Source organism: Fukomys damarensis, unplaced genomic scaffold (assembly GCF_012274545.1).
Source record: "Fukomys damarensis isolate Sample0158 unplaced genomic scaffold, DMR_v1.0_HiC HiC_scaffold_1, whole genome shotgun sequence".
Taxonomy (NCBI): Eukaryota; Metazoa; Chordata; class Mammalia; order Rodentia; family Bathyergidae; genus Fukomys; species Fukomys damarensis.
In genome coordinates this window covers 45,909,769-45,933,257 of record NW_022900913.1, presented here as the reverse complement: position 1 = coordinate 45,933,257, position 23,489 = coordinate 45,909,769, and the positions used below count along the sequence as shown (strand labels likewise).

The 23,489-nt window shown below is 34.9% G+C and overlaps 1 protein-coding gene and 1 pseudogene across 1 annotated transcript in view; one reads left to right on the top strand and one right to left on the bottom strand.

Moving 5' to 3' along the window:
- The window catches only part of Ndufaf2 (NADH:ubiquinone oxidoreductase complex assembly factor 2), a 274,128-nt gene that overhangs the window by 148,266 nt on the left and 102,373 nt on the right, over positions 1-23,489 (bottom strand). The window contains exon 2 of the mRNA XM_010626936.3: positions 346-435. Within this exon, the coding sequence (XP_010625238.1) occupies positions 346-435 (90 nt within the window). The remainder of the gene's footprint in view (positions 1-345; positions 436-23,489) is intronic.
- Positions 21,558-22,558, top strand: LOC104864135 (annotated as a pseudogene).

The following is a 23,489-nucleotide window of genomic DNA, read 5'->3' as shown; positions in this document are numbered from 1 at the left end:
ATCCCTGTTTCTCCACATTCCCCTCAGAGGTAAGGATTCAGATGGGCTGCAGAATCAACCCATGGCTTGGTTCTCTTGGGTTTTCCAATGTACAGTAGGGACAGGGTGGCAGCAAAGTCTCAAGTTCTATCACATACTTGGTAAGGGCCATCTAAACAAGCTATAAAAGTTCCCTTAATAAAATTTGTCACCTTCATAAATTTCAGGAAAGTTACGTTAAAAAATTTGATGGATTCACACTGTAAGTTTTTGCCAAAAAAAAAATGTCATTATATATGCTCACTAATTTTAAGTATCATTAAACAATTCACCCCCTAGAACATTCTACTAAAATCAGAAACTTACCTTCCCATTCTACTGGGATATCACCTACTTCATAGTCTATTTCATTTTTCTTTGCTGCTTCTATAATCCTTTTCTCTCGAATAGTTTGTCCTGCAAGAGAAAAGTAATTAATGCATTTTAAATGAATCTATGACATAGTAGTCATTACAAGTAATACCCTTTTTTTTTAAATGGTACCATAAATTTATTGAAAAGTGCAGGGTGAAGGGGTGAGGGAAAAACTGGCTCTACAAAGTGAACTTGGGGCAAACAAGAGAGAAAAGATTTTAAAAAGAACAAAAATATAAGTACACCCTGGGCCTGGGAGACAGAGTATGGGCTACCGTGAGTCGTGATAGAAGCTCCTTGTGGTGTCTAGTCGTCTTTATGTCATTTACATCTCATAGGAGCTTGAGAGAAGTTCTGCACAGGGGTCCTGAGAATTATTTGGCACTGTCCTGGTGACATAGGGGGAATATATGTAATTCCCAAACCTGCTAGATATCCAAAACATGAGTTCATATTCTCTAAAATTGAAGAATGAATTCTAGGAACAACAGAGGTTAAGAGTAGAAAAAATTTATTGAAAAAAGATAGCTTCTGTCTAAGAGAGGCAGAAGGGGGACTGGAAAGTGGGTTGCACACCCTTTCATAACAATAAAATAATTGAATTACGAAAAACAACAGATCCCACATAGTTTTGATAAATTTCCTCTTGTAACAAAATACACAAAACCTTAAAATCGTCTACTATAGTATGCAAAATTAATTTTGGTAGGATAAATCTAGATCTACGTAAAGAAAAAGAGGAATAAAAGAATGCTGGAGGGCACAAATGACTAACAAAACATTTCAGTAACTGGTTGGGGATTTAGTGCAGTGGTACTGCACCTGCCTCAAAAGCACAAGGTCTTGAGTTTGATCCCTGGTACTGGAAAAACATTTCAGTAACCAACAGTGTTCAACTCTTTCAAGATCATGAGTGTATATATTAGAGGTGCCAACAGCTGCTATGACTACCCAAGGGAATAAAAATTCAAAGCCCTTACCAAGTATGTAATAGAACTTTAGACTTTGCTGCCACCCTGTCCCTACTGTACACTGGAAAACCCAAGGGAACCAAGCCATGGGTTGATTTTGCAGCCCATCTGAATTATTACCTTGGAGGGGAATGTGAAGAAACAGGGATAAAAACTGATGAGCCTTAGATGTGGTGCTTCAGGTGAGAGGTCAACATTTGGAGTAGAATGGTAGCATTATGAACAGAAAAGTATAGAATAGTAGTGTAAATTTCTCAAAAATAAAATGTTGATTACTACTCATTTTAAGATTATAGAAGACATAAAAATATTTATTTTCTTCTGTGTTCAGAAAGTCTTCATTATATTCTTCAAAGTGTCTTTCTCAAAATGATGGCTTTGAAATATTTGTGTGTCATTCAATCTTTGACCTGGGGAAACTAGATACTTTTCTACTTCCTAGTAGTTATCCTGGATACTTGTGTACTTCAGGGCGTATTAATTGAGACAGAAAAGACATTGGTGAATAATGATGAAGAGAGCAACACAACTTAACATCAATTAAATTACTCAGGGAGAGAAATCTGGGCCTTATAAATACTCCTTTCTTCTCTTTCTCTTACCACTTTTAAGTCAACCTTATACTATGCTAAACAGACTATGTGACATTTCTCTCACAGTAGAGGCTCCATATATATACTGATATTTTCTCTAGAATGCTATTTATATTCATATTTAAAATATATTATAACAAGAATTATTATTAATTATGTTTATAATATCAATCTCCCAAAATATGAGTCAAAATACCTGTCCTCATATACAATAGCCCTTACATAAATAAAAAGATACAAGTATGTCCTTTTAGCAATAATAAGTAAAGAAAGAAAAGCAATCATCTAAAATACATACGGTAGTACACAGAATTCTAGAAGTGCATGTATGGTCTGTAAACTTTAAAGTGTACCTCAATAAAGTTTAGCATATGAAGAGAAGACAGAGAAATGGATAGTTCCTTGGAGCACCATACTAAAGGATACAGGTATATCTGTGAAATAAAAACTCACATTTCCATTTTTAGGTCTATAAATCTCCTTAAAAACACTTCCAAGAATTTAAAAAATCAAAAGTAATGCCTATTTGTGTACAAACAGCAAGGCAGGAAGAATAATTCATGAACTATCTTAATTTCTTGATAATCACTGAGTAAACATTTGTCTATAAAATTGGTGACATGAAAGGTGTACTTTAAAAAAGTACTATCTTGGAGATTTTCATAGCCAGGTAGATGATGGCAGTAGGGACAGAGACTCTGATAAGTGCATGTAGGAAAACAGAAACATTGAGGCAGGTACAACAAAAAAAACCAGATTCGGCAATGTAATCAGAAGAAACTCACTGGACTAAAACCCAGCATCACCAGGTTTTGGAAGGAAGCCAGAGGGCTCCTGTACTGACGCATCCCTGGAACCCCAGACATGGCATACATACCATCTTAGGACAGGACTGGGCTCCTCTAGGGGGGCAGTTAGCATGTCAGAGGCTGCCAGGCCAACTGACTGAGCTCCCAACACTACTTTCTCTACCAGGCAGAGAAACACAGCCAGTGAGATACTGTACTTGCAAACCAGGGCATCATAGAAAGTAAAAGCCAGATTTTGGTATATGAGAGGATACTGGCAGGCCCTTGGGAATTTGAAAACAACCATCCACTCCAATAAGAGATGAGAATCTGAGTAATGAGTAAACTGCAGCCCCAGGGCCTCACAAGTAAGCAGTGTCTGGGAGTGGCAAGACTGGGGAGAAAAGAGGCCAGACCTACTCAGAAATAATTATGTGCCTATTCCTTCTCCATATACTGGGAGCCTTGTGCTTATGAAATATCCTGTGTGTTTTCCATGGCTGCTGGCAGACACCCACAAAAAACAAAAACAAAACAAAAACCAACATCCCCTGCCAGGAACTGCTGAAAGAAGGGAGCTCCGGGCTTTATCAAGTTCACAAATTAGAGTGATGTTTTGGGGAAAGGGATCGAAAAAAGGATCATGGCCTGAGAGACAGACAGTGGCACCTGGGTCAGAAGGCATCCAGGGATGCACTAAACAAAAGGCTCCTGGTGGGAAAACCAGAAGCAGATTTGCCCAACAGAGAATCAAGTCACTCTCTCTCTCTCCCCCAAAATAACTCCAGTGGTAGGTTGCAGGATAGAGACAAAAGCTTAGTTTGCTATACACACACAGTCCTGCTTCCAGCCAGGGGGCAGACCCAGAGAGCCATTCTGCTCATGGGCAGTCATTTAAGCAAACTGCAGAGATTTGCTTTTATTTTTTCCTTCCTTTTTTTTTCTTTTTCCTTTTCCCCTCTTTTTTCTTCTCTTTCTCATTCCCTTGTTTTTCCTTCCTTCTTTTTTTTCCTTTCACTTCATATGAGGTGTCTGTATATTTGCAAGGGAGAGTAAGAACCAGTGTTTGAAATTAAACAGTATCTTTCATGGGCATGTAAGGGTAACTCTCACCAAAATAGAGGATCCAAATGTATGTTACCAATAAATTAACAGATTCTGACTCACAACTACCTTCAATCTGTAATTTCACTTTTCTCCCCCTACATCCTTCCTTTTAGCCCCACAAAAACTCTTAAACTCCCCCTTACACTATCCCATCACTCAATTTACAAAAATAGTTGTCTCATCTAATGTCAGTATTCCACCTATGGATATTTCTTTTCTCTCACTTTCTTCTTACTGACATCCCTCTTCTTTTTTTCCTTCCCTCTCCCTCCATATCAGTCTGTTAGTAGCAGTATATAGTACAGACTGAGTGGCACTGATAAAATGGTAAAATTGTAAAAGCAAATATTAATGTTTATGACTAATACATAGTTTAATCTGTTGACATTCTTATAACCAGTAGGAGGCACTTTCTCTTTAAAACAGTGTCCAGGTCCCATCTGATGCATGTGACTCAGATACCTTAAAAACAAGAAAGAAGAAATGGACTCAACAGATGCTAGATGACACACAGAAGACTAAGGTAACATTGACTGGAATTAGAGAAAAGTCAAAAGACGTCAAAAATAGCATAAAAATGCATTTGCAAAAATCATAGCAGAAAACTTTCCAAGTATGGGGAAAGAATTCACATACAGGTAAGCAAGTCATGTAGACCACAAATAGCCATGATCAGAAAAGAATTTTTTCATGAGATAGCATAGGCAAAAAATTCCAGGAGTCCAACAGAAGGACAGAATATTAAAGCTATTAAAGAAAAACAACTAATCACTTATAAAGCTAAATCAATTAGAATTATAAAGGCAAATCCATGGTAAGCTTCTCAACACAAACTTAAAGGCCAGTAGAACTTGGAGTGAAGTATTACAAGCGCTAAAAGAAAACATTTAACCTAGACTAATATATCCAGCAAACCATCTTTTAAAATTGATGGAGAAAAAAGTACTTTTTATGACAAAGAACACCTTAAGAAAATCACGACCACCAAACTACCACAACAAAAAATTCTCAAAAATATCCTAGACAGAGATAATGAAGCCAATAATGATAAAAGTGTGATGGAACAAAAACATCAAGCAGGATGAGCAGTTAGGTAAAATGGAAAAATAAAGGAATCAGCAACACACACACACACACACAAAGCAATCAAAGGACTGTTAATACCTTTCAGTAATAACTCTCAATGTAAATGGTCTTAATTTTCCAGTCAAAATACATAGATCAGCAGACTAGATAAAAAAACAAAACCAAAAAGTATGCTAAATACAAGAGACATTTTTAATCCACAAAGAAATTCACATCTAAAAATTTAAGGATGGAAAACAATATTCCACGCAACGTGACATCTAAGCAAACAGAGTAGCTATCCTGTATTCTGATGAGTGAATCTTAAGCCAAAACTGATCTGAAGAAGCAAAGGTCACTACATGTTGATTAGAGGAACAAATCAACAAGAAGAGGTAGCAACTTTAAATACATATGCACCAAATACCAGTGTACCAAATACCAACTTCATAAAAAAATACTACTAGACATAACAGATCAAATAACCATCAACACAATTATACTGGGGGAACCTTAACACTCCAATTTCACAAACAAATCAACTCAACAAAACTCAACAAAGAAATATCAGAGCTGAACCACACCTTCAAAAAATGCATTTAATATATTTCTACATTCTTTCTACCAAAAAACAACAGATTATACATTCTTTTCAGTCTTACACAGAATATTCTCCAAAATAGAATACATATTATCCCATAAAGCTTGCTTAAATAAATACAAAAGAATCAAAAGTATACCATGAATATGATAAAAAAAATCATAGCACACTGAAACCAGAAATCAACTGAAAAAAGAATCTGCAGAAATTTTACACTCAGATAATAAATAACACATCTCTGTATACTCAATGGGTCACAGAAGAAATAAAAAAAGAAATTAAACAATTTATACAGTCAAACAATAATCCTAGTACAGCATACCCGAATCTACAGGATACAATGAAAGGGCTTCTAAAAGGGATGCTTATTGCTGTGAGTGCCCACATTAGAAAAGCAAAGCGAACTCAAATAACCTAGTCATATACCTCAAAGTCCTAGAAATACAATAAGCAGTCTAAACCCAAACCTAATACAAGGAAGTAAATCATAAGTAGTACTTATAGTCTCTGTTGAGTCATGGAAGTAGTCAATACACTTTTTAATGTGAAGATGTTTTCAGTGGTGTTTGATTTTTTTTTTTAAGTGAGACATGAGTTCACATTTCTTGATTTGGTATTTAGTTAAGAAATCACACCAAATTAACCAATAACAAATGAGATGTTTTTTTGAAGAACAAACTATTCCTTACTCAGCTTTTATGTTAAAATAAATATTCAAGTTCATGGTTTTATTAAAATGAACTTTTGTCTTTTTAAATATTTATATCTTATTTTGGCTCTTTTACTTCTTCTAATAAGATAGTTGAAATATTAGACTGAAAAGCCTTTTCCCATTTTCTGTTTTGGAGAATCCAGGAAAATACAAATACAAGCATTTTCCCCATCTGATTTATGCAATTCTCATACCACAGATTTAAGAGTGAAATGATATTTATTGTACCCTATCATTCCTCAGTTATTTTGTCAGCTGCCTTGAAAAAAGTCTTTTTCATGGATTTACAAATCATTTTATACTTCATTGTATAATTTCTGAGTCTTACTCTCCTTTATAGTGGAGTATGCCCCTTCCCAATGATGGTATTATTAGAGATGTTGGCCACTTGCCCTTATAAAGATTCTTTAAAATGGAGAATGATCATTTATAGTATCTTTTTTAAAAAATTCTGTTTTATAAGTATATCTTATTCTCTCATGATTCCACACAATTTTTCAAAATAGGCATAGAAGCTAAGCGTATGAACCAACACATTTTTACTAGTTTCATTGGATTTATTACATAGATTGGAAAGGCAAGCTGAAGATGCTAAAATAGAATGTCTTTTATAGTTTGAATGATTTCTGAGTTGAACACTAGTACAGTATTTAACTTGCTGCTGACTTTCTTAAACTGTGGCAACTAAAGGTATCCTCATCTAGAATTAACTAGTAAGATACCTGTCACTCTTACTGCACAGACTCATTTGCTATTGTAACTGCTAAGCTATTGTGCCTTTGTTTTTAGTACCATCTATGCACTCACAGGGAATTCCAATGTCATTTTTGATAACTAACCTAACTAGTGAAGTTAACTAGAAAATCCATGGCAGGGGAGAAGGGTTCCTTTTTTAAAAAAAAAAATAAAATGCTATTCAATTATTAACCAAGTTTAATTATGTTGATTTCAAAAGCAGCTGTTTCTGATGAGTACTGAACAAATGTGTATAATTTTCTGTACCATACTTTTGACTGTGTTTTAAAGCACTATAATGTGGGATGGATAGTTAGAAACAATTATATATTAATGTTTCCATTTAATCTTTTCAGAACTGAACTGTATGTCCTTTTTTAAAATTTCCTTTGTTATGATAAATATTTGCTAGCATTCAGTACTGTGATGGTGTAGATGTAGTTTTACAGGCTCATTTTTATTTATTTCTTGTGCCTTGCAGTATACTCTACACACTCAGTCCTTAAGGGGTTTATCTTACAAACTGTGTACCTGTAAGGTTTATTAGCAATAAGAAAGAAAATCGAGCAAGTTTATATCACAATTTTGTAGAAAAAAGAATCTGCTCAGTTCCATATTTCATCTGTGAAAAACCTGAAATATGGGCAGTTTTAAGGAATAATTTTAAAAGAAATGAAAACAAAAAAGAAGTAACTCATAACCACAGTGGAAATTAATGATATTGAGATTAATAACATTGAGATTTAAAAAATACAAAGAATCGATTAATTGAAGAGTTGATTCTACAAAACAGTAAATGAAATAAATCCTTAGCCAAACTTACCAAAAGAAGGAAAAAGACCCATATCAATGCAATTAGAAATAAAATAGCAAAATCAGAAGACACTGCTGAAATCCAGAGATCCATTAGAAACTACTATAAAAAATTGTATTTAAACAACTTAAATAACTTAGAATGAATGGGCAGATTCCTAGAATATATGAGTTACCAAAAGTGACATGGCTCTTCCAATCAGAGCCTACCAACTAATGCAGAGTCAGAGATAAGCCCCCATAATCCAATCATCCATGAGCTTTGACTATAAACACATAGTCTCTTGAAGGGGGGGATTGAGATATAAACCATAACAACCTCTATAATGAAAACTATGGTACTCTGACGGACATAGAAGATATCAGAAAATGGAAAGATATTCCCTCAAAACCAATATTGTCAAAATGGCCATACTACCAAAACTGATATGTACATTTAATGCAATTCCAATCAAAATACCAACAACATTATCAAACTAGAAAAAACAATCCTAAAATTTATATTGAACCAGAAGAGATCCAGAATAGCAAAAGCAATCTGGCAAACAAGAACAAAGCAGGAAGCACTGCAGTCCTGAATTTCAAGTTATATCACAAACTGCAGTGATTAAAAACAGCATTGTAGGGGCTGGGGATTTAGCTCAGCCGTTCGGTGGCCTGCCTTGCAAGCGTAAGGACCGGGAGTTCAATCCCCAGTACCAAAAAAACAAAACAAAACAAAAAAAATAACAACACAGAATGATACTAGTAAATACATGTGAGGGCACACACACACACACACACACACGGATTAGTGGAAAAGAACAGAGGATGCAGGATCAACTGCAGATACATCCAGTCTTTTATAAAAGGGCAAAAAATATATGCTGGGAAAAGACACCCTTCAACAAATGGTGGAGGGGAAACTGGTTATCAAAATCCAACTTTATTAAGTCAGACATTATTCAAATTTGTAAAAGATAAAACAATGGTAATCTTTTCTCTAAATTTTTTTGTTTTGAAAAAATATGCCAGGGATTTGGCTCAGTGATTCCGCCACCTCAAGGACCCAAGTTTGATCCCCGCACCCCCCCAAATACACACACACACAAATATATATATATATGCACACACACATATATAAATATATATATATATATATATATAAAATACACACACATATATATATTCAAAAATATACTTGCCCCTCCCTGTATCTGTAGGTTCTATAAACACAGATGGAACCAACAAAATATTAACATACAAAATCCTAGGGTTATTTTTTTAAAACAAAACATTCAAAAAACAAATTGGCATTTGTATAGAACATGTATAGATTTTTTCTTGTCATTATTCCATAAGGAACACAGTATAACTATTTACATAGTATTTACATTCTATTAGGTATTATAAGTAATTTAGATGGTTTAAAATATGTGATAGGTTGTATGTGGGTCATATGCAAATATTATGCCATTTTATATAAGGGACTTGAGCATTTGCAAATTTTGGTGTCTGAAAAGGGTCTTGAAACAAATTTTCCATGGATTCTGTGGGATGACTAAATATTTTTTATATTAACATGTAATAGATTCACTAATGTTCTTTTTAAATTAATAAACATTTTAAAATTCTAATTTTGAGTTTTAATATGATGAATATCAATATATATCCCATTAAAACTCTTTTAACAATCATGATGAATTTAAAGTGATCCTGGAACTAAAATGCTAAGAATTATATGTACCAATGGAAAAAAAGGAATTCAAAAGTCACAGTGCTAAAAGATGGATGGATAAATAAATAAGCTGGGGGATAAAATAATTCTTGCTTATCACAGTGTTGAAAAGCAAATATGGCACAAATGCCAGGGCTGAAAAAATGATCATTTTGTACCCATTATAGTACAGCTAGGCTCTGGTAAGAATTATTTATAGGTCTGGGGATATATCTCAGTGGTAAAGTGTTTGCCTAGTACGTATATATGTGCAAAGACCTGGATTTGATCCCCAGCGGAGGGTAATTAATGAAAGGGTGTTATCTTTTGTTGTTATTTAGAAATAGTTTCCCTTTCCTCCACCTATAAGGTGTGCTTACACATTTATTAGTTAAACAAGACCTTAGGCTTAATATCCCACAAAAACAATAAAAATAAAGTTGAAGCTGGGTATAGCTACAATCCCAGCACTCTGGGAGGTTGAGGTAAGAGGAGCATGAGTTGGAGCTCAGTTTAGGCAATTTAGCAAGACCTTGCCTCAAAATACGAACAAATAAGGTCTGAGGATGTAGCTGAGTGGAAAGGCCCTGGGTTCAACCCCCCAGTGCCAAAATAAATAAATAAACAAATAAATAAAAATATGTGAGTTGAATAAGACATATAATTAAAATGACTAGGGTAAGAATTATTATGGATTGTGGTACCTACAAATACTGCCTTCCTAGGGTCTTAGTGACTCTATAGGTGAGTAAGACCACTCTGACAGGTGTCTGAGGCAAGAGACATCAATAGTCCTGAAGAGTGAGACGGATGACTTAGACATCACTTTCCCAGCACTATCCCCGCCACCTTTTTTTGGTAACAGGGATTGAACTTGGTTCCTGCAGGTGGAGGAACCACTGAGCTAAATACCCGGCCCCAGGACCACTACTCTTAACAAGCCAAGTACAGATATGTGGGTAATGTTATGTCTTTAAATTCCAGAGCTTCACAACTCAGGAGATACCTATGACAGTGGAAGAGAGATTTTTTTTTTTTTTTCAAATCAAAGGCAAAAGCTTGTTTTGGCTGTGATCCACAAGCACATGTGATCCCGGTAAGGATTTTTAAAGCACTTGTCTACTTTCAGCCCTGTATTTCCCACTTGTGCAGCAGCATGAGATGAGTGAAAGTTGGAGGCGACTTTGGGAAGAGGCTGAGCTGAGAGAAGTGATGTATCTCTGAGATAGCTGTCCCCATGTAAATAAGCAATCTTCAGGCTTTTGACATTTGATAGGATCCTCAGGCATGGAGGGATGGTGATGAAGTAGGTAAGATGGTCAACATAAGACTCAACCGTCTGAGTGACTTCTGACTCTTTTTTTCACAGTGGCAGTACGCAGTGTAGGGAGGTGATAATTCTAAGTACAAAAGACTCAATTCTGCACTGGAAAGGGGGACTGGAAGTAAATGCACAATGTAAGAAAGTGAGTGCTATTGAAAGACAGAAGCCCAACTACATATATTATATATGCATTTTTAAACTCTGTTACTCTGAAGCATTGTAAGTAAAATGAACATCAATTATGAGTACTAAAATAAGAATTGTTACACTGAAAGACATTTTTACATATGACTTAAAGCATAATTTTATACAACTTATTCAGATACAGCATCTATTTATTAAGAAACTGCTATGTACCAGGCAATGTTTAGTTTCTCTCTCATCAATAAAAAAATCCTTTTACAGATGAGCAAAAAGAGGCCCAGAATGATTAACTTATCCAAATATACACAGCTGAGTAAAGTAGTATTAAAGCTGGCATTTGAATTGATGTGTTTTTTTTTAACTTCCAACCATAAGCTCTTTCCATTTAATGTTTTAAAATTAGCATCTACAAAGTTTGTATATGGTATCATTACAGATATCTAATTAAAAACTAACATTTTATTAATAACTAATAAACTATCATTTTCCCATAGTGATTAAATGAGGCATTCCTGCTTGAAAAATGTGACAATTCTGTAATTTGACTTATTCTACATATACTTATATAATTGTAGAAGACTACCTCAGCAGATTTCAGCAAGCAAACTTTTTCAAAAAGCAATTAAAGAGGCCTTACATACAGGCTTTTGGAATCTTTAGAACTGTCAAGTAATTCAATGGATTAGATAAAAATATTATTAGATTCCCTAGAGTTATAGGTTTCTCATAAGGAATCTCAGCATGTTTCATGGTAGATAATCAGATATTAGATCAAAAGGTTCAGTTATTCTGAAATGCCTTATGCAATATGGCTTAGCCTTTCAGGCTCCCAAAGGCAAACAGTCTTGAACTATACCCAGAAACACAGCAAAAACAAAACAAAACAAAAACAAAACAAATTCAAGCTACCTATTTCCTTTATTAGTGAAAATGTTTTATGGCAAGTTAATAGCATACCAGTACTCTCTGAACTTGACCACTAATTTTAAAAGCTATTAAATTAAATTTATAAAATTTAGGTCTAAAACCACATACGAAGAATATTACAGTTTAAGAAAAAAGATGAATGTATTGTAAATTTGTGTTTGTGCTTTCCACACATACTTTCCTAATTATTGTTAATAAAAATATTAATACCTAGAGGTGGTAGCACGCCTGTAATCCCAGAACTTGGGAGGCTAAGGAAGGAGGATCACCTTGAATTTGAGGCCAGACTGGGCCATATAATGAGTTCAAGGCCAGCCTGGACTTCAGGCCAAGATCCTGTTTCAAAGAAACAAAAAAGATAAACCAACACATAAAAAGTTCCACAACAATATAATATCCAAACAAAAATTTAAGTTCCTCAAACATCAATTATTCAACCAAAAATATATTACATAGCCTACTGCACTTATCTAGGAAGATTTAAAATAAAAAGTTAAAGATATTCTAATTATATTCACAAATCAAGCATTTAAATTCTAGAAATGAGTATTATTTCACTTCATTTACTCTTTTGTGGGAATCAAGATTGAAAACAGTATGTTTTTTAAAATAAAGGAAAAAATACTTGATATTTATTTTCCAAACTGCAAGGAATATTTGTTCACCTGAAAAAGCAGGGCTATAAGTATACTATTCCCCTCGCCTGGAGGAAACCATCAAGAAAAATCCAAAAAGTGAATTAATGGCAATTTAATAGGTATAATAATGTGTTCATTTTGAAGAACTGAAGAAGCAGTCATTTCAGGTTTTTATTGAAGTGTGGGCATCAATTTTGGAAAATACTTTATTCATTTAATATACTCTATACTTCTTTATGAAGCTAAATTACCTCTAATATATAAAGTATATTTATAATTGAGAATTTGAACATTTACCAAAATATCAAAAGAAATTAACATCAGTGATTCTATAATGAAAGCATATGAATTGTGGCATATATTAAAATATCTTTTTTTTCTCATTGAGTTTATTGGTACTTTTTAGGTATAGGATACAGTTACATCCATCATTGGGGTCTTGTACCTTTACATGCCCTCCCATCAACCCCTCCACCTTTCCCTATTTACAAAGACTTTGTTTCTATGTTTTTTTCTTTTCTCTTTTCCCTTATTTACTTTCCCCCACCCTTCCCATTTCCCCTACTCCTTTAGCCCTTTTCTTCCTATATCACATTATCAATTATACAATTTGAAACATGTTTACACTTTCAGTCTTTTACAACAGAGAAAGAAACTATTTGGTATTTATACATGTGTGTCCTATTTATTTCACTTAAGAGTGTGGTATAAATATGCATCCATTTTCCTATGAATGACTCTAGCTTCTCATTCTTTATGGCTGAGTAGTATTCCATTTTATAGAAAAACCACATTTTCGTTATCCAGTCTACAGTTGATGGGCAACTGAGCTGTTTCCAAGTTTTAGCTATTACAAACTGTGCTGCTATAAACATGGGTGCGCATATGTCACTGTGGTATGATTGTTTTAATTCTTTTGGAAAGACTCAGCAGAGGGATGGCTGGGTCAAATGGGACCTCTAATTCTAGTTGTTTGAGGTATCTCCATATTAATTTCCACAGTGGTTGCACCAGTCTGTACTCCTGCCAACAATGGAGAAGTGTTACTTTCTCCTCACAGCCCAGCTAGCATTTGTTATTGGTTGATTTCTTGATAGCAGCCATTCTTTGTGGGGTGAGGTGGAATCTCAGTGTTGTTTTCATCTGCATCTCTTAAATGCACTTTAAAAATGAAGGAAAAGAAGGAGGATGAATTTTTTAAGCCATTTAAGTAGACTTTTAGACATATTATAGAAATTTCAGTTTTTAAAAAGACTATTAAGAGAAAATTTATTATTATGATTGGAAAATCTTCATTTTTAAAATGACAATATACTATACTATAGTAATAGAACTATTAATATTACTATAATACTAAGAAATATTAATAGCATTTCTAGAGAATTATAAAGTTATGATACCTGTAAGGCTTGGGCCTAGTCTAAACTTCATTTTTGGATTTGAAATGAGCAGATATGGCAGATGATTTGCTTCTAGACCTACAGAAATAATTTCTAGACCAAGTTTTCATAGAGATCGAGTATTGGCCATTTACTACAGACCATACAAGAGTCAAGGACTGTAATGGTAGCTACTATTACCAATTCACAGACTCTATGAACTCTATGACTCTATGAAAATATGGATAGTTTAATAAAAAGAGTATACTTAGTGATACATTAGTCTTAAATTTAAAAAAAATCATATTTATTAATCCATGAAATTCTGAATATCTTTCATTAATCTATTTAATTTAGTTAACCTCCAGGAACTACTTATCATTAATAAACAAATCTATTCTGATAGAGAAAAAGTGCACATAATCATTTAATTAAATGTGATAGTAGTCACCAGCTTAATGAAAACTGTATTACTATTTGTGACTCAGATTTGAGCATGAAAGTCAGATTCAGTTAGTAAGAGTCTGAGATACCAATAATTTTGAAACTCATTTCCTTAGAATATCTTCAATAGAGTTTCAATTTACAAAAACTTTGAAGCCAGGCTTCTCTGGTCTAGAGTATCACTCAAATTTTATCTCCTTCCTTTCCATGGAGGCACTCCTCACATTCCTAGGGCCCTAAAATATATGAAAATAACTGATTCAGTTGAAATCTTGTACTTTTGAGATTCAAAATTCCAAACACAAAACATATATTGGCTCTAAACAAAATCAAGACATTGCGATCGACAGAAAAACCATCATATATATATTTGCTTCTTTCACCATACCACCCTTCATCAAGTTAATCAAGCAATCTGTCACGAACTCCTAAGTAACTGGTAAACAGAACCTACGAGATTTTTCCTATAGTTCCATATTCCAAGGAGGTACAATGCTTTCTTCAGTTGTGGTCTATGATTTATAGGTGGATCATGACTTAAGGCTTTTTCTTAGTGTTTAGACAGGATAAGTTCAATGAGAAACCATTCTCTCTGGACTAATACTTAAGTAGAGAAAAAGGAGTCTGAAGAGCAAGAGGAAACAACTCTTCATTCATCCTCAAGAAGCAGACCTTCCCTAGAGAGTTATCCTCAATACTTCCTCCAGTCTCTGACAACAGGAGCTACTGAAAGGACAAGAGTTTAAAGAAGTTATAAAGAGTGAAAGGGAAGATGGTAAATAAAATTTCAGCAAGAGCAAATTATATAAAGCACATGATAAAACTTTATGTTAGTTAATAACTAATAAAATTGTATGATGTAAATTTTACCTGTGTTCTCTACTTCAGTTCACTGATTAAAAGATATGCTAACAAACTATGATTTCACCAAAAGGAAAGGTATATGAATATGAAAGGGACAGGTAGATCCATTTTACTTTGCAAGTTTGAAAAAAGATTATTCATCTTGCTATTTTTATCCACATACTTTTTACTGACATTCAAAAAAAATAAAGACAAAAAAAAAAAAAGAGAGATAAAGACCACAGTTTTTATAGTAAGTTCTGCAACACTGAACATTACCGTAAAATGGAGAATCTCTGAAATATAGGTGGCAACTGACTCTATGGAAGGGGTCATAGGCAATGCACAGCACAATTTTTACTGACAAAAGAATTTTAAAAAGATGTAAACTATTCTCTATTCTTATGACTAGAAGTGCACAAATTTTCCAAAACACAAAAACTGAAAATATTTATTAAAACATGTCATATACATGTATTGAATTACCATAATGTATCCTGTAAACCATACATGTTTAAAATTTAAAATTTTTAAATTATTTTAAGAATAAATAAGTAATAAAGCTTAATACTTTTTCCTACTCTTACTTCTTTTTATAAAGCTTTAAGGATTCAGAGATATGCAATTTAGTCTAATTTAGTAACATATAATTTTATGCTAATGTGGATTATTAATCGATGTTTATGTGATACACTTAAGAGATGAGCAGGATTATATTTATTGAGCAACAATTATATATATCATTATAATAGGTGCTATTTTATTTTAATTCTCACAACAATCTTCATTTTTATAATTGAGGGAAATGATACTCAATGAAAATTTTATGGGCAAGGAATGCTGTATTTTATGTCTAATTTTTCATATAGACATTTAAGAAGTGTGCTAATATAATCCCTTTCTATGCTACAAAAAAATCCACAAGTAATCAGGTTCATAATGCCTCCTCCTTTCTTTTTCTACTTCCTTTTTCCAACCCACTTTAAAATCATTTTGTATATACTTTCCATATCTTCCCTTTGCTTTGCACCACAAAACAACTTATTGTTGTAGAACAACAGTAATGTCTATTGGCTGGCAAAATGACTGGAAAAATCAAAATCTGAACATCTGCTTCCTTATCCCTCAGGAAAAAAAATGTATAATTTGGGATCTTTTTTGCTTCTTCTTTTGATTTCAGCAGAATCAAGCCCAGTTGAAAAAAATTTTTTCTCATATATATTTTTTCTCCTTTTAAAAATGAGGAGAACTACTGCATCTCTAGTTTCATTGTTAATGCTAATGTGCAGTTCTGTTTTGTATTTGTTTGGTACCGGGACCTGAACTCTGGACCTTGCACTTGGACCAGGCGGTGGCACCACTGAGCTAAATTCCCGGCCTGTGCAATTCTGATAAATTACAGACTAAATCACATTTTGGAAACTGAACTACAATTTATAACATAATTCATATGGTAAAATGTGTTGAATTTAAATAATCTGCTTGCACGTAACTTTTGGAATTGAACTAATTTGTAGGTAAGCAACTTGCCATACTATTAAAACATATGAAAACATTGGGTCTTTGGGCATAGTACCCAAGGTAAAAGGAAACAGAGTTCTGAAACACAGCAATACTATCTATATTTCTCTTGCTACAGAGTTAATACACATTTGCCATCTTCTGTGGAATTCATATTTTAAAACATACATAGCAGAACACTCAAATATTTGTTGACAATAAGGTTGAGTTTCATTGCCATTTTGCAGTGATTCCTTAAAGTTATACCAAGGATATGATAGGGCTCAGTTCCCATCATTTAACTTTAATCTCTGTGATGAACACTACCAGGATTATTTCCCTAACTCTTCTACCCACTCAATGAAGTTCAATATGAACTTGTTTAAATCAGGGCTCTGCTTAGAATCTCTACACTTCTGCAACACAGAGTTCTAGTATTTTATTGTAATATTGCTCTTAGCACCTAGGCTCTAAAGTTGTCCTGTCTTCACTGGCAAGGCCTTTAAGTTCCCATTTGTGAAAATTTTGCATTGAAGCAAGAGGAATATGTAAGACACCACAAGCCAACTGGTCAATATGAAGTTGCTTTTGTTGCTGGTAGCAATGAATTAGTAAGGGGTAGAAACTGCTTCTTAAATCGTGGTTTGAACCTGGTTTCTTATAGGTAAGGGAAGAATGCCATAGCCCCAATATATATACCATAACCATAAGGGCTCTCATCTAATAAGACAGACCTGTTTCCACAGTTTAATGACATTTTTCTGTGGACTAATGTACTAATGCTGATGTCAAAAGCTCAGTTGTAGAGCCTTCCTGCTGCCAGCTCTTCTTGCCTTACAAGACACCTGCCTGGAACTATTGTATGGGTTTCTTGGGACTAAGAAATCTATGGTCTAGCTTGTGTGATCTGGCTTGTGTTAAGACACGCACTCTTCCTAGGCTTCAACTGCCTTCCCTTTCAAATCTCTCAAATCTGACAATATTACTATTTTACCAATTTCCTAACTAAAAAAACTACTTTTTAAAAACAATATGAATATACTTAGTATTGTAGTATTTTTGTGGGGGGGAGGTACTGGGGATCAAACTCAGGACCTTGCATTTGCAAGGCAGGCACAACATCGCTGAGCTAAACCCCAGCCCGCTATAATAGTACTCTTGAAATTATTTGGGTAACATAGAACAATTTGTTATTTATCATAACTTAATTTTTTTAATTTAAAAAAGTTCATCTGGTTTTTTTCCTTACTGTTTTTATCTCCCCAATATTGCAAACAAGATATATTTTCTTCCTATGTTCCTCTGATTTATTCCTTTTACTTTATATTTATCCCATACCTTCATCCAGGCCACTCGTTTCATGCCAATATTAATTTTTAGATTTTCACTTAACCACACTGTATTCTGATATCTATTTTTTATTGTTCAGAAATTCTTTCTTTAGGGACTCACTTAATATTCCATTACATATAATCCTTTGTCCATGGAGTTTAGGTAAGTCTATCACCCCTTTACCTAGAGGTAGGAATGTAAACAAAGTTTGCCAGAGTATTTCAGCCCTTTTGCTACCAAAAAAAACCAAAAAACAAAAAACAAACTATTTTTAAGATAACATACAATCACTGCTGGCAGATCAGAATTTTCCTAGAACTTTTGGTGTAGCTTCCAGAAAGACAATTCCTCAACTTCTATGATTATGAGATATAAAGACCACATAAACCTTGAACTGCTGTGTTCATTATTCAATGATGTGGAGAAAAACTATTTATGAATGAAACCATTTCAGAACCATGTCATGGAGTGAGAATATATTCTGGTGATACTGAGCACTTGAATCTAATTCAATTTCTCTTGTAATATTTGCTACAAAATATTGTATTATTTAGGGTCAAATAAGGTGCAGTAACAAAAGCACTCTAAAAACTAAATAGCTTAAATAATAAGGAATGTAGTCATTCTTCTGTGACCAGATCTGAGTGGATGTTAAGGTAAGTCATGCAGCTCTTTCCACATAGACATTCAAGGAACCAGGATGATGGCATATTCAACAGGGTCTTCCTGAGCATTGCCATTTCATTCAGCTGGGGGGAGGGAGGATCACTGAGAAGCACATTATGAAGATTTTTATGGTCCCATCCAGGAAGTGACTCACATTACTCCTACTTATAATGCACTGGATAAAACTTAGGCATACAACCACACAATTTCAAAGAAAGCTGATAAATGTAATGTGTCCAGAATCTTAGTATAAGAAGCTGAATACTAGACCATATCATATTGGCCCCCAGAAAAACTGTTTATATTGAATTAAAGACTTAGTAGGACACTATTACTCATAGTTCAGGGCTACTATAAGAAAAGTCTAGCTTGATATGGTTGGTGTATGACTGTAATCACAGCTACTTGGGAGGCTGAGGCAGAAGTATCGCAAGTTCAAACTTGTGGGCAACTTAGCAAGACCCTGGTACAAAATAGAAAAGTCTGGGGCTGTAGTTCAGGTGTCATTCACTTGTGTAGCATGTATGAGGTCCTGAGGTTCAATTTCCCATACTAGGGGAATGGGGCAAACAATTTAGAAAAAATCCTTATTAAATCTATTCAAGGATATAAAAACCATGGGAGAAAGTCACATCAGGTATCACTACTAAAGATAGTAAAAATAATCATCATTTTTCTCTTATAGGTCTATGAAAGATTGACAACACTGACTCAGTGTCACCAAGGGTGTAGGAAAATTAACAAGTTTTTAGATTGTATGGAATATAAATTAACCAGTATACTGGACTATTTCCTTTTCTGGACTAACTACCAAGAAGCTCTGGGATGAGGTCAGAGTTATCTCTAGTGGGGTAATTACATGAATTTCTGTACTTTCTTTACAGGTAGATATTTTTTAAAATGTATTGTTTTTTCAATAAAAGCGAAATGAGGCTACTTTTATTTTTGGAAAAACAAAAACTAGTTATATTCCTTCAAACAGTTGTTCAGACGATTGATCCATAGCTAGTCTAAAGGTTTTCCCTTTTTTAGTTGGGTGTTACTAAACTCAGAGTTGCATTTGGGTGTGCTCTTAGAAAATGTACAGGCAATTAGAGTTGATTTCAGAGCTTCATATCTGTTTTTCCCACCCTGATTTTACTTTCTCCTTTCATAGTAATTTTATGCCTCTATTTTTGAGTCCTCAATCTCATGTCTCTTATCGAAGATACAGGTTTTAGTTTTTGTTTTATTTTGATGTTGGGGACTGAACCTTACACATGCTAAATGTAATAACAGTTTTATTGTACTACACAATTCTATCACTCTTTCTATCCATGACACAAAATTCTATAATGTGTATATTTTTATATAGCAAAAATCTAAATTTTTCACCTTAATGTTTGTATACACATTGAATGCCCAAGTCAAACACTGTTCTATTATATATAGGAGGAAAAAACAGAAACAAGGCTCAAGTTGCTTATACTCTGATTCAATGATTCCAGTATTTTTTCCACTATGACTCATATGTGATCATCTAATAGTCTCAGATTCCTGGAAACATACCAAGGTATGTGCTATGTACAATTTTCAACAGGATAGTAATAAATTTGTCACTTCAGCTATTATTGTTCTGGGACATACAGGTAGTCTCAGGGGTCAGATGATTAAGAACAGCTTGAATGCAATATAGACAGATAAGTATAAGAGAGAAAATGCTGTATGCTTATGATGAAACCAGAGAGGAAAAAAATAAGTGATCCATAATTGCAGAGTAAAGAGACAGGGGAAACTTTCTGTAAGAGATACCTACCAAATAAAGAATTAGACAGGCAAAGGAAAAAAATAATGGAGATTAGAAGGATCATTTCAGGAAAGGGAAAATTATTATGACAGATTTTACATCAGAAAGACAGTGAGAATATTTTTAGAGACTTGAATATACACTACTTTGTACCATATGTGATACTTTCTGTGTCACTAGAAAATCAGCTAATCTGTAGGATATGATTTTTTAGATAAATGAAGCCAATTCCTTTGAAAAGTAAATATTCCCAATCTGACCATTTTAATGATTTTTAAAATAATTTTAGGGCTTAAAAAAATTCTTTGGTAAACTAAATACCTTTCATCTTCTCACTTTCTCTTTGGATCTCATCTAATTAGTAACAAAGCATGGTGCATGCTCTACCATAAATAAGTCTTAATGAGATGGTCTTTGTGGGAAGCAATGCTGGGTATTGAACCTAGAGTTCTGCACAGGCTAGGCAAGTGCTCCACTACTGAGCAATATCCCCATCTCTTTTTATTTTAGACAAATCTCTCTAAATTTTTCAGGCTAGCTTTAAAGTAGCAAGTCTCCTGCTTTAGCCTTCTAAATAGCTGGGATTACAAGCATACACCACTTCATCTAGCTCAAGCCATTTCTTAAAGGTTTTAAAAATCAAGAGGTGGAAATGCATCCCAGTTATTTATTCAACAACATCATGCATTAGGTTAAAAAATGTCCTCATAAAATTCTGTGTAGCTACATAGAAATGACAGTTGCACAACATAAATGTACTGAATGCCACCATATGGTACACTTTAAAATAGTTAATTTTATGTTATCTGAATTTTACCTCTGAAGTTGAGGACAAGTGCTAAAAGCATAAGGAGTTATGGCTGATCATGGCTAGGGACAATGCAGTGAAACCTCACATAACTGCTGCAGGAAGAGTATTTTAGGGTAACAGAGTGACATATCATATGTACTGATATACCTCATCACCACCAACTAAACACAAAGGCAACAAGTACTTATGGGAGTTCTTCCCCTCCTCCCTATGCCTTCTCCTTACCTCCAGCACCTCATTCCCTCAAGAGGCCTGCAGATTTGAAAAGCAGTAGACACCAAGAGGCACCATGAACTTCCTAACCTGTAACTCATATGGTAATGGGCTGATGTATTCTGGCTTCATCTGGAACCACGGATACTTTGTGTGTGAGTTGGAAAATGGATATCAAATCTCTTAACACCAATCCACTCAAAGAAAAAGGGAAACAAGAATTTTTAGAAGGAGGAGTTGGCCATGTGAAAATATTATTTTGCTCCAACTATTCAGCTTTAGTTGGAGGTGGAAAAAGCTGAAATGTACCCCAACAAAGCAATGATCTGGGGTAACCTGAAGAAGACACAGAGGTCAAGGCAGTCAAGTTTCAGTGCGACAAAACTGCTGGCTGTCTTGGTTTCCACTATTAAGGTGTTCACATTCACACACAATCCCCACCAGCTGCTCGTCTGCGAAATCTGCTATAACTCCAAAGTGTGTCCTGTGTCGTGTCCCAACAGTAACAATTCTTCCTGGCCTTCTCAGGCACTCATAAAGGCCACATGCAGCTTGAGGACCTGGAAAATACCTAGAAGCCACCTGTGAACATTCCTGCTCACAAAGGTGCCCTGAGCCGCATCACTCTCAACATGCAGAGAAGAACTGCAACGGCCTCTGAAAAGGAGACCCTTATAAGAATTTGGTACTTTATCACAACACTTAATTCAAGAGCTACAATGGGGATCTCAAGCAGCTAATATCTACTGCATCAACTTCAATCAGAATGCTTCCCTGATCTGTGTGTCCAGTGACCATGGCACAGTGCATTTCACAGCCAAGGATCCAAAGAGTAATAAGCCGTCAAGTTTGGAGTCAGCCAGTTTCCTTCCAAAATACTCTGGTTCCAAATGGAGTTTCTCCAAGTTTCAGGTCCCCTTAGGCACTCCATGCATTTGTGCTTTTGGGATAGAAGGGAATGCAGTTACTGAGATCTGTGTTGACAGCCACTACTACAAGTTCCTGTTCAACTCCAAGATAGATTATATCCAGGACTTGCATACACAGTTCCTAGAGATACGTGATGTCAAGTTGTGACCTTAGACTGAGTGCACCCACCATCCAGTTCTCCATAGACTCCTTGGGCTGCTGCCAGTGCCTAGAGGACCATGGGGGAAAAGAGGTTGAGGGACCACTCAAGATTTTGATCTCATAGCCATCCATGGTTGTCTGCCTCCTTGAGAAAGGCTCCTGTTTCCCATATTAAAGAAAATCATCATCAAGGCAGTCAGGAGCTTGGGCAGCTCATGCCTAACTTCTGGCCACTGCCCTTTAGTTCAACTGCGACATTAACCTTAGTGGCTCTACTACATCCTAACACAAACAGAGGCCTCTCTAAACCTAGTGACTGCACTGGGAAAAGGATGAATACAGGTTTGTTTCTATGATAGATTCCACTGTTTTCACTGACCTTACAGGTGGGAGTGGGGAGGAGATGCTACTACTTTGCATATTCTCTAAATTTGCATAATCCAGGCCAATTCCTTAGTGTAAGAGTACCAGCAGCCTGTACCGGGGGACACCTTTCAACCCTGACCTCGTAGGAGACATTAGGATGAAGCAAATACCAAGAGCCTCAATAAGTAGATAGCCCCATCTGCAGGCTCCAAGAGAGGGACAGCTGGAACTTACAGTTGGATTTAGATTAAAGGAGTTTTCCTATTTCATGTAGGGAATAATGTAAAGCATAAACTTTAAAAATTAGTTAAAGATATTGTTACTTAAAGGACTTCTCCATAGAGCTGGGCAAGATGTAACCTCTGGGCCTCTGTGGTGTGGGAGAAAATGTCTTAGCCACTGCTCCATCCCTTTCTCGCTATCTCTCCAACATTTATAAGTAGTGAGTAAGGTTGGGTACATCCAGATCATAATATTACAATGAAAAAGTTTACTTTTTTTACTGGCTGTGTGTCTCAGTGGCTGCATGGGTAGAATACAGGAAGCAACCTTTGCCTTTATCAATGTGTGA